Source organism: Protomyctophum bolini, assembly GCF_963924005.1.
Source record: "Protomyctophum bolini genome assembly, chromosome: 16".
Taxonomy (NCBI): Eukaryota; Metazoa; Chordata; class Actinopteri; order Myctophiformes; family Myctophidae; genus Protomyctophum; species Protomyctophum bolini.
Window position 1 is genome coordinate 42,023,018 of NC_137877.1, and position 15,175 is coordinate 42,038,192.

Genomic DNA, 15,175 nt, shown 5'->3' on the forward strand with positions numbered 1-15,175 from the left:
TGTGTGTGCGTGCGTGCGTGTGTGTACCTGTTTGTGTGTGTGTACGTGTGTGTGTTTTCTCTCTTTCTGGACTCTTTTCTCCCGTCATGTGAACATTCTCGTTAAAAGACGCCCCTCTTCTTGTTGGTTACTAATCTCTTCTAGGCGTGTACTCAGTCATTGTGAGGTTGGAGCCCAGGGGAGAAGCTAAGAGCACTGCCGAGCTCTATTTGTCAGGCAAAGGTGCGTGCGTGCGTGTGTGTGTGTGTGTGTGTGTGTGTGTGTGTGTGTGTGTGTGTGTGTGTGTGTGTGTGTGTTTTCAAGCTTTCCTTATCGTTACATCTTGTGTATGTAAACATTGTACATCAGTGTGTTGTGTGTGTGTGTGTGTTGTGTGTGTATATATTTTTTCGTCTCTCGGGTCTGATTCTTCTTATGCCTGATTGTCCGTGTGTGCGTGCGTGCGCGTGTGTGTGTCTGTGTGTGTCAGAGAGACCCAAACTGTAATTATGTTTCAATATTTCCTCTTCACAGAGATTGAACTAGCGAGGCTCCCCATCAGTAAGTTTGCCCGCAACCCGTTTTTAATCCAAATAAATCACAGCTCTAACAATTTGACACTAACTTGCATTAATGCAATCTTCTAAAACAAACAAAAAGTTACAGTTACAATGATAAATAACACTTAATACAGATTTAATACCTAATAATAATAATTAATACTTAACGTTGTTATTTATTCTACCTTAAAGGTTTCATGACATACATTTTCATAATTTTTCGTTTTTCTTTTAGGTTGTATGACCACAATTACACCCCAAAACACCCTGAACATTCAATGGATTTTCTGTGGTCTGGAGTTTTCTCTGGGGTTTGGAAGCCTTTTGAGCTCTAAATGAAAACAGGAAAAATAAATGAAATTAAATGAAAATGATAAAAAATTAAATTAAATCAAAACAGTGGAAACAGTGACATCTGCTGGCAAATCCCATCAACATATATGGGATTTGCTGGCTCTTACATCACAAACGGCAGGAAAATCAGACCACAGAACATCTACTGAATGTTAAAAGTTCAGGTTTTTTTTGGGTGCAATTGAGCTCAGAAAACCTAAAATCTTTAATTTCAAAAGGAAAGCCATGTGTTTTTGGTATTATTGAATAATAAACTAAAATAGACTCTAATAAATGTTGTTCAACACTCCGTAGCTGTGCCAGACTCGTCAGTCCAGAGGCCTGACATGCCTCTATCCGCTGCTCTGCAAGGTAAGACAGGGATTCTCTTCAACTAGTTAACCCATTCTGACCTGAGATCAGATTCATACGAGGTTTCCACTGGACACACACTGGTCTGATTAACCCATTCTGACCTGAGATCAGATTCTAAAAATGTCAGTCGTTCTTCGAATTTTTCAAAAATAGCAGACCTACAAGCTCGTATCGCGCCACTCGGTGGCGCGATATGAGCTTGTAGATCTGCTATTTTTCAATAGCTAAAGCATAACATGATGCTAACACCAAAATGGGTGCCCGGTCAGAATGGGTTAACCAGTTAACACATCAGCCCTGCATTCTGATATTAGAACTATTTACAATTTAGGCATTTAGCAGACGCTCTTAATCCAGAGCGACTTACATTAAGCAAGAACAAAGAATAAAAAAAGCATGGCAATACATCAAATACAACAAAGTATTTATCATGAATCATACGTAAGCTAAGAACGTAACAGTGGAAAATCTATATAATGAAACTATGCATATATATACTATACAGTGCTATGTTTACATAAAATGCTATAGATCTACATAAAATGCTCTCTAAAAAAGCTATCTAAGATTCTTCAGGCCTTTTCTACGCCTGTAGGAGGTCGATATAGCCTTATAACTAGTTCTACAGTAAACCCTCAGTCCTGCATTCTGATATTATACAGCATTTGTTCAGTAACAGGGATACCAGTTTCATCCAATCAGGAACGATAACTCATACCAGATAATTCTGTGACATTGGAAGTGATGATGTTCCCCTCTCCTGATTGGATGAAATCGGTGTCCCACCTGAACATGTATTGTCTGTTTATTTAAAGAGCTGGAGCGACAGAATGGTTACTCTCACATTAACATTAAAAAAACAAAGCAATGTTAATAATGTGATAGTAACTGTTACTCACTTTAAATATGAACCTTCTATATCAAACCTATGTTTATATAACGCTGTCTGTCTTTTAAAGAATCATCTGAGTTCTATCAATATGAAGAACAAAGACAACACAGAGGTACATATTATTATTGTATTAACATCGATCTTCCTTTAATATCCTCGTCCATAGTTCAACTCAATATTTAGCTATAGAACTATACACCCATTTAGCAACCACAGATAAATCAAAGTGAACGCTGTCCGTTGCAGAATCTGCAGTGCATTCCTCCTATGAGTATGAAGAGGAGATGGAGCAGAGAGGTAGAACTATGTGTTCAATCATCACATCATCCTCTATATAGCCTGCGTTCCTAATCAACCTCCACCTTCTCAACCAAACAGACCTAATCACTTTATCTTTTTATGTATTCATCGTAACATTATGGATCATGGTTTGTTTGTAATCATCTTTGTGGGTGTCTTAATTGCGTGTGTGGTCAACACAGAGTGACGGAGTGTGTGTGTGTCCTCATGTCCACTTAACCATCTTATGTCTGTCTCATCAGTGTCCAACAATCTGTCTGTCTCATCAGTGTGTCCTACAACAGTCACTGACTCAATCATACCGTTGTTGTTTGTCTTGTAAATGTGTTAATGTCCCCCGGCTGACATCGTGGGGGTTGATAATTAGACCACTGGTTCTCAAAACATGTTCAAGTCAAGAAACCCCCAAATTGAAATGTATTTGGTGGTCACGGACCCCATCTGACAAGCTTTGGTGCCAGGGAACCCTTATAAGAGAAGATTGGCCATCATTCGTCAATATTTGTCTGTCTGTTTTTTAATAGCCAATCTACGAGCTCATGACGTGTGGTGATGAGGCGAGTCGTGAGCTTGTAGATTGTCTATTTTAAGATAATTAAATAAAATGCGGCTTACAGTGTTCCTCTGTAGAACCCCCTCAAGGACCCCTGGGTGCCCCTAGAACCCCCCCAGGGACCCCTGGGACCCCCTAGAACCCCTCAAGGACCCCTGGGTGTCCCTAGAACCCCCTCAGGGACCCCTGGGTGTCCCTGGACCACACTTTGAGAACCCGTGGAATAAAGATGTTTCCGTCATTGTGCAGCAACTCATGTCGTGTCATCTCCATCATTCAGTAGAAGAGTACCAAAGCTGGACAGAAGAGACGCTAACACAGGTGTCCACAGCTAAAGGTATCTGACCATTCATATTAGGGAACGTCTTTAGAGTACTTGTAACTCTTCTGTGCGTGCGTGTTTGTGTGCGTGTGTGTTGAGCTATTCTTGGAGATATAATCTTGATAGAACCCTGGCTCTCTCTTCATGTGTGTTCGTTCACAGCTTCAGAAGCAGATTGTTGTCGACCCAACAGTACTGCTGCTGCTTCTTCTTCTTCTTCTTCTTCTAGCGCTTATATGTTTTGTCTGAATCAGTGTGTATTGTATCTTATACATGCCTGAATCAGTGTGTATTGTCTTATACGTGTCTGAATCAGTGTGTATTGTATCTTATATGTGTCTGAATCAGTGTGTATTGTATCTTATACGTGTCTGAATCAGTGTGTATTGTCTTATATGTGTCTGAATCAGTGTGTATTGTCTTATATGTGTCTGAATCAGTGTGTATTGTATCTTATATGTGTCTGAATCAGTGTGTATTGTATCTTATACGTGTCTGAATCAGTGTGTATTGTCTTATATGTGTCTGAATCAGTGTGTATTGTCTTATACATGTCTGAATCAGTGTGTATTGTATCTTATACTGTATGTGTCTGAATCAGTGTGTATTGTATCTTATACATGTCTGAATCAGTGTGTATTGTCTTATATGTGTCTGAATCAGTGTGTATTGTAGCTTATACATGTCTGAATCAGTGTGTATTGTCTTATACATGTCTGAATCAGTGTGTATTGTATCTTATACATGTCTGAATCAGCTCTGTTGTCGCGTGACGTCATTCGTTCGCAGGGTGTTAAGAAGTGGGTGAAATTATTTTATCGGTGCAAACCAGCGTCCATCATTTTGTGTAGCTTTCAGAAAAAGGGAGGAAGAATAGAGGTGTAGTGCAAAGAGCAATGGGGGAAAAAAGCACAGGAGAGACAACGGGTTAAAAATTGGATTGCTGAGGTGGAGCGCCACACCTTCCATCGGCTCCCAGTACTTAACCACACGACTTGTCTTTACCTATACCCAAGCCGTGCTATACGATATAGGAGTAGTGAGTTGGCGCTTGGCGGTACCCGGGATCGAACCCATGACCTTGTGATGAGGGCTCTACTGACTGAGCTACCCGTACAAGTGCAAGTAAAGTAAATGGTAACAACAGGTGTGTGTGTGTAAGAGGTTAGACGCGAGGTGCAGCAACTGTGAGCATAGCGGCAGATTTCAGTACACAGTAGGCGTCCTCCTAATGTATGTGTCCAGTTCACAGGGGATTGATTCGTCACACTCCTGTAAATGTTGAGACGATGCTGAGTGTCTTTGCTCTTGTCCCGACAGTTCCCAGAGTTCCAGTGCAGGAGGTGGTGGAAACCAAGGCGATAGAAGTGAGAGAGGAAGTGCCAACCAAAGGTACCGCATTGAATGTCCTGTCCTGTCCCTTCCTGTCGTTCTGTTCCTGGGACATTCATTTTTACACTTGTGTCTGTGTGTCTTCCACTAAACTCTTCAACCATGTATAGTCTGGTCTACATGGTTGTGAATGAAACGACACGTTTTTATCTTTGCATGTGTTGCCTCTTCATGTTTTAACACAATCAGCCGCCGGGATTCCTTCAAAATAGAAGCTCGGAGTGCCGGGAAGATATGGCAGCTTTTACTCTGAAAAGCCCCATCCCCCCCCCCCCCCCCCCTTCCGTTCCGGAAAAAAAACGGAGACATATTTTTGCTTGCTCTCGTTTCGATAAAAATCTCTCGATGATCCCTCGCGTTCATACTTTGAACGAGAGGCAGGTCAGAAGTCAGAAATGAAGAATATTCTTCTCTCGTTTGATATCATTGAAAATGCGCTAGCACCCTGTCGGTTGGATTGCTTATGATGACGTGCCCACACGTCGTATGGCCTGAACCAGTTAACTGTAGATATTGTCTCGTAGTGCAGTATAGTTATCATGTTTAACTGTATATATTGTCTCATAGTGCAGTAGCGTTCGTGCTCATCTGCACATTAAATATTGTCTTAAACTCATTAGGCAGTAGATAAAGTCACTGTTTGCATTTAACCGTTACCAGGGCTCATCAACATGTCCGTTCACAGACAAATGTCTTGGTCTTGGTCCGTGGCTAATGTTTGATTTTATATTTTACACACCATTAAAATGTTCTTTATTTTGATCATAACACCCAATTTCTGAATGCCAAGTCTCCAGGTTTAATTCACACTAATGTATGGCACGTAATATACTAGGACACTAAGGCATATTAGGATTCCAACTAGTACCAGCGGTTCTCAAATGTTTTATTTGCAAAGACCCCCTTAACGCTGAACACTCTCTGAGTTACAGACCTGTTATGGACATTCAGGGCTATATCTCTTCATGTGTTCCTGGCAGTATTAAGGGCCTTTCAAACGTGAAGCAATATAACGCGCCTATAGTTCATTTTCAATGAGACCAGCTTATTTACGTGAGCGCGTTCCCGTGAATGTGTTGCGTGCATGCTCGTTTCGTGCACACGGCCCGCGACTCACCAGACCTGGATACTGTTTAGCTTTTCTTTACGCTTGCGTCGTTGCGCCCCTCTTGAGAAGACCTGGAGGAGACCTGTTGTTGATCCAGGCAACAGAGCTTGCATTCCACGCTCCCCGTTTTGCAAGGCCCTTTATTGTCCTGCTCATTTTCGCAAACTTGTCCACCACAAGCCAGCATGGTGATGTGCCGCTGTCCATTGCATCTTTGTCAGCCATGCTTCTTCTCTATTCATGCAAGTGCATGATGCTCCTCTTAACTGGTGCTCGCTCGTGATGCTTATCTTAACTGGTGGAAAGATAATCAAATCTGCACTCTCAGTCATAGTAGGAGTCTTGTTTAATAACGATGATGATCCGTAGCAGCAGTCAAACCAGACAAACGCATTTCGGCGCGCAGGCCTTCGTCAGTGTCAGGTTTGTCTGGTTTGACTGCTGCTGCGGATCATCATCATTATTAAACAAGACTCTTACTATGACTGAGAGTGCAGATTTTATTCTCTTTCTATATGTTTTCTTTGAATCTGCACTCAGCACACGCCTGAACCTTTAAAAGTCTGCCTGAGTTGAGCGAGGCTTTTCCCTTGAAGTGATCTCTTAACTGGTGCTCGTGATTGATGCTAATGTGATCCTGGGCTCTACACACCCTCCACCAACCTGGGGAGAGCAACAAACTTGAACTCATGCTTCCTTTCATGCATGAGTGTCCAAGTTGCTCCTTTACACCTAACAGGGGGGAGTTTCCCTGGTTGGACGTAGCGCGTGGAAGGAACACGTTATTCCAATCAGTTCCTTTCTCCTCCATCAGGCGCCCCGGCTGGCCAGGGGGAGGCAGTTTAGAGACCAGGATTGCTGCATGCTTTTTTGTGAGAGTACCTACCCTAGGGGACACAGGGAGAACATGCAAACTCCACACAGAAAGGCCCTTTCGCCAATGATGCCCATGCTTCTCTTAACTGGTGCCTGCGATGCTTCTCTTAACTGGTGCTCGGCTAATGCAGTGCAACTTGGCTAACAGAGTAAGTTTCTTTTAAGTTCCGGAGGCTCAGAAGAGGCCGGAGAAGAAGCCTGCAGAGGCTGTGAAAAAGCCTGCAGAGGCTGAGAAGAAGTCTGCAGAGGCTGTGAAAAAGCCTGCAGAGGCTGTGAAAAAGCCTGCAGAGGCTCAGAAGAAGCCTGCAGAGGCTGTGAAGAAGCCTGCAGAGGCAGAGAAGAAATCTGCACCAACTAAAGGTATCAAACTCTGTCTGCGTTGGGACACTTTTAATAAACATTTGCAGTAGTACAACTATGTGTTTTCATTATCATTAACACATTCATATATATACAGCTCCATAACAATGAAAACTAATATACAATACATTCAAATGTACTTGAGTAGCCTTGATTTAACTCGTAAGTTAAACTAACCCTCTCTACCATGTCACGTCAGTCTTCAGACTTCTGTTTACTAATTTAACTCTACTAAACTTTTCAAGTGCCTGAAGCCAAAAAGCCAGTAGAAGAGATTGCCTCTGCGGAGAGGGAACCCTCTGCTGCTAAAGGTAGCGTCCAGCAACACATGTCTCATTCCTGTGTGTAACCTCTTTGCTAACGTCACCCTCTTATTCATTTCGTTTTCTCATTCATTTCCACCATTCTGTATGTATCGTCCCCTCAATCCTGTTCCTCCCATCCCGTTGTTCTCATTGTGTGATGTGATGATTGTCTTACTCTTTGAACAGACGAGGTTAAGAAGTCTGCTGTTGGGAAACCACAGGAGGTGCCAAAGAAAGGTACTTGTACTTTTTATTGACTTTTAGCTCCAGGTCTTAATTGATGTTCACAATAACGGCTTGGTCTTGCAGAAATTGCATATGCTGTTGTGTATCTTCTCACTTCTTATTGATGATTGTGTGTTTCGTCTTAATTAAGTCACTCTGGACTTTAATCTTAATGTGTGTTCACTCCATTATGTTCATTTTTTCGTACCATCTATTGTGCTGGCTTTTGTTTTCTCTACATGTCTTTGAGCTTCATATTCTTGGCCGTTGCAAAGCTTCTTCATAATCTTTAGTATGGTTGTATGATATATTGCATATTAGCTTTGAGCTAATATTGCTGTTAATGTCACTGTGTTACCTAAAGATGAACACAAGCCCCAGGTGCCAGCAGAGGCTAAAGTGGCCCCTGCAGCTAAGCCTGAACCTGCTGCAAAGCTTGAACCGGAGCCCAAGACTGCTCAGAAGGTTGCACCCGAACCCAAAGCTGCTCCCAAGGTCGAACCGGAGCCCAAGACTGCTCAGAAGGTTGCACCCGAACCCAAAGCCGCTCCCAAGGTCGAACCGGAGCCCAAGACTGCTCAGAAGGTTGCACCCGAACCCAAAGCTGCTCCCAAGGTCGAACCGGAGCCCAAGACTGCTCAGAAGGTTGCACCCGAACCCAAAGCCGCTCCCAAGGTCGAACCGGAGCCCAAGACTGCTCAGAAGGTTGCACCCGAACCCAAAGCCGCTCCCAAGGTCGAACCGGAGCCCAAGACTGCTCAGAAGGTTGCACCCGAACCCAAAGCCGCTCCCAAGGTCGAACCGGAGCCCAAGACTGCTCAGAAGGTTGCACCAGACTCCAAGCTTAAACCTAAAGAGGAAGTCAAGCCAGCGCCAGTAAAGAAGCCAGTGACCCCACCATCCAAAGGTATTTCCTGTCATCTTCATGTGCCTGCTGTGGCCTTTATTTCAGTAGCAGCTTTTATGTTTGTCTGTCTGTCTGGATGTGCGTGCTGTGCTCTTTATTTAAGTAGCAGCTTTTCTGTCCGTCTGTCTGTCTGTCTATCTTTATGTGCACGCTGTGCTCTTTATTTAAGTAGCAGCTTTTATGTCCGTCTGTCTGTCTATATTTATGTGCGCACTGTGTTGTCGCTGATTCTTTGTATGTCTCTCTGTATGTTTCCCTGTGTCTTTTGTGTTTGTATAGCTTCTATCAAGGGAGCGAATCTCTTTCATACTTATGTGCTTGTATGCTTTTATTTCCTATCTAAATCTAAATCGATGTGCATGTCACTTTAAGTCCCTGAAGAAACCCAGAGGTCTGAGGCCCCGAAGGCAGAGCCACCAAAGGTCAAGCCTGAACCAGCAGAACCAGAGGTCCGTAAACCAAAGTCTGTGTCAGAACCCGAGCCAGAAGCTCCGGCTCCACAGCCCAAGCTGAAACCAGTTCCTAAGCCAGAGGCAGAGGCTCCGGCTCCACAGCCCAAGCTGAAACCAGTTCCTAAGCCAGAGGCAGAGGATCCGGCTCCACAGCCCAAGCTGAAACCAGTTCCTAAGCCAGAGGCAGAGGCTCCGGCTCCACAGCCCAAGCTGAAACCAGTTCCTAAGCCAGAGCCAGAGACTCCGGCTCCACAGCCCAAGCTGAAACCAGTTCCTAAGCCAGAGCCAGAGACTCCGGCTCCACAGCCCAAGCTGAAACCAGTTCCTAAGCCAGAGGCAGAGGCAGAGGCTCCACAGCCCAAGCTGAAGCCAGTTCTTAAGCCAGAGGCAGTGTCCAAGGCACTGGAGCCCGAAGTAAGAAAAACTGAGCAAGCTGTGCCCCCTCCCGCCACTAAGGAGGTCACCCCTAAACCAGAAGCTCCACCAGCAGCCGCCCCTAAGGAGGTCATCCCAAAGACAGGTATCTGCTCTTGGGTCTGTCGTCTCAGACAGCTATAGGCTTCTGCATTTCCCTCATCCAGACTGATTCTTATCGCCATACTCATGATTACACTAAGCTACTAACCATGTTTGCTGTGTCTGTTTGCGCTAGCAAACTCTATTTAACTTCAGGAAATCTTATGACTGTAAAACATCTTTAACTTTGCATTGGGTTAACGGACATGTTTGTGTCGGTATGATAGATAATATCTGTGTTTTTCTTTCCTTTTTGCCTGGTGTCATTTCAAAGTAGACAAATTCAGAGGGATGTCTCATCTGCACAAAATAGTTATCCATAGCACTTTCAAAGCCTAGTCTTTCTGAGCGGCAGTTTGGCCTGTCCTTTTGTGTGCTGTACATATAATTATGTATTTTCTTATATGGCCTGATCAAGGTTCATATAAGTATTTTGGTTGCCTAAATTATATATTTTTACATAGTTAGATACCTTATTTTATCTCATAACTTGCACGTTTCTTTTTAGTGCCAGAAACACCAAAGCAAGTCGTTTCACCTCCCCCTCCAACTTCAGTCCCACAAAAAGTGGACAGAGCAGAAGTAGAACCTCAAAAGAAACCTGTTGCAACTAAAGGTATCAAACCATTGAAGCCTTGCAGGCTGTCAATGAGCTGTTGGGTGGTGAAGTGCCCCCCATGCTCTTCCCACTACCACTTCTTCTGTGTAATGTCTAACCTCTGACTTAGAGATATGGGGTTGTTGGTCAGTAGCAGTTTGTTTGTCTGTGTGAGGTTGTTTTGTCCCAGGTGTAATTTGTTCCTCTTTGCACTCGCTAGAGTGTAGCAGTTTTGTTCTATTGTTTTTATATTGTTCAACTTCTAACAAACCTAAATGGTTCTCTCTTAAGTTGTTGAGGAACAGATACCAGAAGCTCCAAAACCAGCCAAGAAACCAGAGGCTCCTAAGAAAGGTAGATGGAATTATCTTCAGATGGTTTGCATAAATTGTTCACCACTGTCTCACTTGTCTTTATCTGTGCGACAGCACATGTTGCCTTTCTTTATAGTTATGTATTGTGTGTGTGTTTGTTATACCCTCTTAAAGTGACCGTGCCTGAATCAAAACATATTCCTGAAGAGGTGCACCTGAAGAAGGTACCTCAGAAGTCTTCCGATAAAATACCTGTAAAGATATCCGAACAAGTAACTGAGACGGAATCCAAGCAGGTACCTCAAAGGAAAGTGGAGAAGATCCCAGATAAAATGCCTGAAAAGGTTCTTGAGAAGACGGCCTTGAGGGAACCTGAAGTGCCCCTCCAGGAAGCAGTGGAAATGATTCCTGAGCACATTCCGGAGGAAGCTCAGAGGGTCCTGGTGAAAACTCATGAAAGAGTTCCAGAAAAAGTACCACAGGAAAAAGTATCTGCAAAGGTTACAGAAAAAATACCAGAGAAGAAAGTACCTGAAAAAGTACCACAGAAAAAAATACCTGAAAAGGTTACAGAAAAAATACCAGAGAAGAAACTACCTGAAAAAGTACCACTGAAAAAAGTACCTGAAAAGGAAAATATAGAAAAGATTCCTGAGAAAACGCCTGTGCAGGTTAAGGAGAGGGTTCCGGAAAAAATACAAGAGAAGAAAGTACCTGAAAAACTTCCTGCAAAAGTACCAGAGACAAAGGCACCTGAAATGGTTCCCCAGAAGGTACCCGAAAATGTAGAAAAAATACCCGAGAAGATGCCTGAGGAGACGGTTCTGGAAAAAATACAGGAGAAAAAGGTATCAGAGAAAAAGGCACCTGAAATAATACCAGAAAAGTTAGAGGACATACCGGTGCAGGTTCAGAAGATAGAGCCCGAGAAGGTACCCAAGAAAACACCCGAGAAGGTATCTGTGTCTGACAAGGTCACAGAGAAAAAGGTTCCAGAAAAAGTACCAGGAAAATTAGTTCCTACAAAGGTCCCTGATAAGACACCCGAGAGGAAACCTCAGAAGATCCCTGAAGCTAAGACTAAGCGGGAAATAGAGGAAGCTCTTCCTAGAGGTATTCTTAAATTAAAACCTCAGCTCTTAGCACACATATTTCTTACTGCTTATATCTTCCGTTTGTGTGTATTTGTGTGTGTTGTATGGGCGACAGTCCATCTACAGAAGTAATTCATGTGCCATGAATATGCTATTATTCTAACTATTATAGTGTGTTTTTTTTTTTTTTTTTTTGGTCTATTCTGTACATTTGTGAACTGCGTCTGAATTCTCGTCTACACTCTCCCTTGTCTTCAAAATGTTTAAGAACCAGACGTTAAGAAGATGTCTTCTCCCCTTCCTGCTGATACAGAGGTTGAGTTACAGAAAAAGGCATCTCCACCTGAGAGAGGTACAAGAATGTTTCTGACCATTCGTTTACTCCCTCTTAAACATGAAGATAATACACCACAGGTGGATTATCTATTCTTACATATGTGTGGTTGCTCTTAACTCCTATGCTTGTTTCTGTGTTGTTTGTTATCTCTTGGCACCGCCGAATGGTGCCTTCTCTTCAACACATCTTAAACATTAAAGCTGTTACCAGTTTTGTGAAGACTGAGCAAAGGACAGGAGCAAAGAAGATACAGGAGGATTATCACATGACAGAGAAAGCTTACTCCATAGAGGAGGCCTTAGAACACGAGGAAGTGGTGGAGTATACAGAGGTGTCGTATGAGGATGAAGAGGAACACATGGCCAAGGAGATAACATCCCTGTCACAAGTAGACATTTTAAGTTCTAGAGAAAAGCCTGACCAGAGAGATAAGAAATCTGAGCCCAGAGGAGAGATATCTGTTACTGATGTTTCAAAGAAAACATATGTCAGAGTGCCAAAACCTAAAATTGCTCCAAAAACAAAGGACAGTGTTATAACAGAAATACAATCTGAAAAGCCAGTTCTTAAAAAGCATGCCAAATCTACCAAGGTTAGGGAAGAAGTAACGAAAACCGTAGTAGAGACTGACAAAGCACCAGAGCATCCTCAGAGGACAGATGCAGTTATCACAGAGAGTAAGGAAGTCACAATGAAACCATTAACGAGCAGGGAGGACATTTCCGATCAAATAGAAGACAAGCATCCATGTACTGCCCCTATCCAGCAAAAGGTTACAAAGATGCAAGAAGGGAAATCATCAGAGGTCATTACTGTAGCCAAAGTAGAATTGCGTGAAGAGAAGACAGAATTACCTGAAGCCGAGGAGGACATTCAGTCAAAGAGACAGGTAACAGACAGACCTACCAAAGTTATTCCTTCAAAACAGAAACAGACAGCAGCCGAACAGATGAGTAAAGATCCGGCTCCACAGCCCAAGCTGAAACCAGTTCCTAAGCCAGAGCCAGAGACTCCGGCTCCACAGCCCAAGCTGAAACCAGTTCCTAAGCCAGAGGCAGAGGCTTTGAAACAGACCGCAGCCGAACAGATGAGTAAAGATCAAATTGAAAGAAAGGAAACAGGGATACCTAAGAGAGGACAACTGTTAGCTACAACCGAGGAAATTCAGCCACATAAAGATATTCCTTCTAAGAAAGGTTTAGAAAAAGACAGACCTGCCCGTGTCACTACAATAAAAGAGAAAAGGAAGCAAATTCAGCAGGAAGAAGTTATTAGCAAAGTGTCTGGCACACCGTTACCAGAGACAATGTTTGACGAAGAGGTCTTAGAACATGACGTGCTTGAATCAGATTCTCCAGAGAAGTATAGAACTGAAGAAATAAGATTTGAAGAAGTAATTCCAAAGTCACTAACCGTTAAAGATAAACCTACCACAGTTTTACCTTCAAAAGATAAAATGGTGGACACGAAACCCGTCAGACACGAGCAGCCTGAAGTGAAAGACACCACAACTCTTGTCTCAGAAAAAGATGAGACTAGTGTGGCTGAAATAATTACATTGAAAAAAGTTAAACCTAGTGAAAAGAAAGGAGAAACAAAGTTTAAATCTGACGAGATCATTGGCACAGTTCAGGAGACACAAGCACTGAAAGATAGTGAGAAAGTCAAACCTTCAGCAGTTGTGATTTCAAAATCGAAACCCGAAGGTGTTGGTAAGAAAAAGATAAAACCAGAGACAACTTTGAGAAAAGAATCAGTAACAGATATCGACCTCAGACCAAAAATGAGTGTACAAGATATCGAATATGAAACTTCAGAAATATACCCAGAATATGAAGAAACTACAACCGAGGAAATGGAATCAGATGCTGAAGCATGTCTTTTCGAAGCTTCTCAGTCTTCCCTTGAAGAAGGAATATCAACACAAAGAGCTGAGATGATAATGGAGAAAGAAGTCCATGTATTTGAGGATGCAGTCGATACAAAATCACTTCCTTCCAAACCAGAAGAGGAGAAAAGGACTTACCCTAAACCATCTTCCAGAGGTATAGAGAGAAAATGTTCTATCCAGCCATTATCATTTCCATCTCCATCTTGGGCATTTCACCTCCATATTAGTGTTAATTGATATGATGCGTCTATCAAGCTCTGGTCCACACATTAGGAACAGAAGAACCATCATTCATCATCATTTCACTCATAAAATGTCACGCCGTTTCTGTGTTCAAATGTCTGTTAACCGATTGTCCGTTTGTGTAAAATTAACCTCTTTGTATCTTACAAATCCACTGCCTTGAGCTTTAAAAAGTGATTATTCTTTAAAGAACCACAAGCAAAGAAGATTCCCAAGAGAACTCCTGCTGCTTCAGCTTCTGAAACAGAGGCTGAGAATCTTAGAGAAGAAACTAAGCCCGAGAGAGGTAAACGATCGACTAATGTCCACCTGACAGTCACCTTCATCCATGATGATAATACACCAGTATTACACCAGGATAAGAGTTAGTCTTAGCTTTGTGTTGTTGTTGTTTTCTTTAACCCCAATGTTTGCCTTTTGTTTTGTCCTAATCTCTTGGCACCGCTGCATGGTGCTTTCTCTTCAAACCTCTTAAAAAACGTCTTTAATCTTCAAGCTGTTACCAGTGTCGTCAGGATCAAGCAAAGGACAGGAGCTCAAAAAATACAGGAGATGTATTATGTGACAGAGAAAGCTTCTCCCGTAGAGGAGGTCTTTGAACGTGAAGATATGGTGGAGTATGCAGATGTGTCGTATGAGGATGAAGACCAACATGTGGGCATGAATATCATATCACTGTCACAAGTAGACATTTTAAATTTACCCGAAAAACCCGGCAAGAGCGAAGAAGTGCCTGATAATATTAGTAAGATATCTGTTACTGATGTAACCCTAATGGCTTCAGGTGCAGTTGAGACAGCACCCAAAGCTGAGGAATTATCAATAGAACAATATACTGCAGAGCAGAAGCTAGACAAAGATATTACTATTGGACCCACACAACCAAAATTAGTCTCAATAAAAGACAAAACAGACACTGTTTCTCCTAGTAAGGTTACAAAAACCAAACAGGAACACATTGAAAGAAAGATCTCATTGATACCCAAAACAGAACTAATGCATACAGGCCCTTTAGAAAAGCAGGAGGCTCCAGAAAACAGAATTGAGGAAATTGTCAGAGACAGAGCAACATGGAAAGATGAAATAAAACCAGACGACATTTCTCCTAAAGACAGAAGACAAACATTAACTAAAACTAAAGAAGTCGGCGCTGAGAATGAACAGTCAAAGGTAGTTAAAGTTGAAGACAAACAAGTTATAATCCAGTCCAAGGTAGTTTCACTTAGACATGAATATGGCAGTG

General features: G+C 42.6%; 1 protein-coding gene across 1 annotated transcript in view; it reads left to right on the forward strand.

Annotated features, from left to right (window-relative positions):
* Positions 1-15,175, forward strand: part of ttn.2 (titin, tandem duplicate 2) — a 251,946-nt gene that overhangs the window by 92,533 nt on the left and 144,238 nt on the right. Inside the window, exons 56-71 of the mRNA XM_080785291.1 lie at positions 145-222; positions 514-540; positions 1,188-1,244; positions 2,207-2,251; positions 2,386-2,436; positions 3,273-3,329; positions 4,635-4,706; positions 6,856-7,050; positions 7,296-7,361; positions 7,542-7,592; positions 7,945-8,487; positions 8,860-9,459; positions 9,964-10,071; positions 10,345-10,407; positions 10,542-11,480; positions 11,730-11,813. Of these exons, the coding sequence (XP_080641417.1) occupies positions 145-222; positions 514-540; positions 1,188-1,244; positions 2,207-2,251; positions 2,386-2,436; positions 3,273-3,329; positions 4,635-4,706; positions 6,856-7,050; positions 7,296-7,361; positions 7,542-7,592; positions 7,945-8,487; positions 8,860-9,459; positions 9,964-10,071; positions 10,345-10,407; positions 10,542-11,480; positions 11,730-11,813 (3,036 nt within the window). The remainder of the gene's footprint in view (positions 1-144; positions 223-513; positions 541-1,187; positions 1,245-2,206; positions 2,252-2,385; positions 2,437-3,272; positions 3,330-4,634; positions 4,707-6,855; positions 7,051-7,295; positions 7,362-7,541; positions 7,593-7,944; positions 8,488-8,859; positions 9,460-9,963; positions 10,072-10,344; positions 10,408-10,541; positions 11,481-11,729; positions 11,814-15,175) is intronic.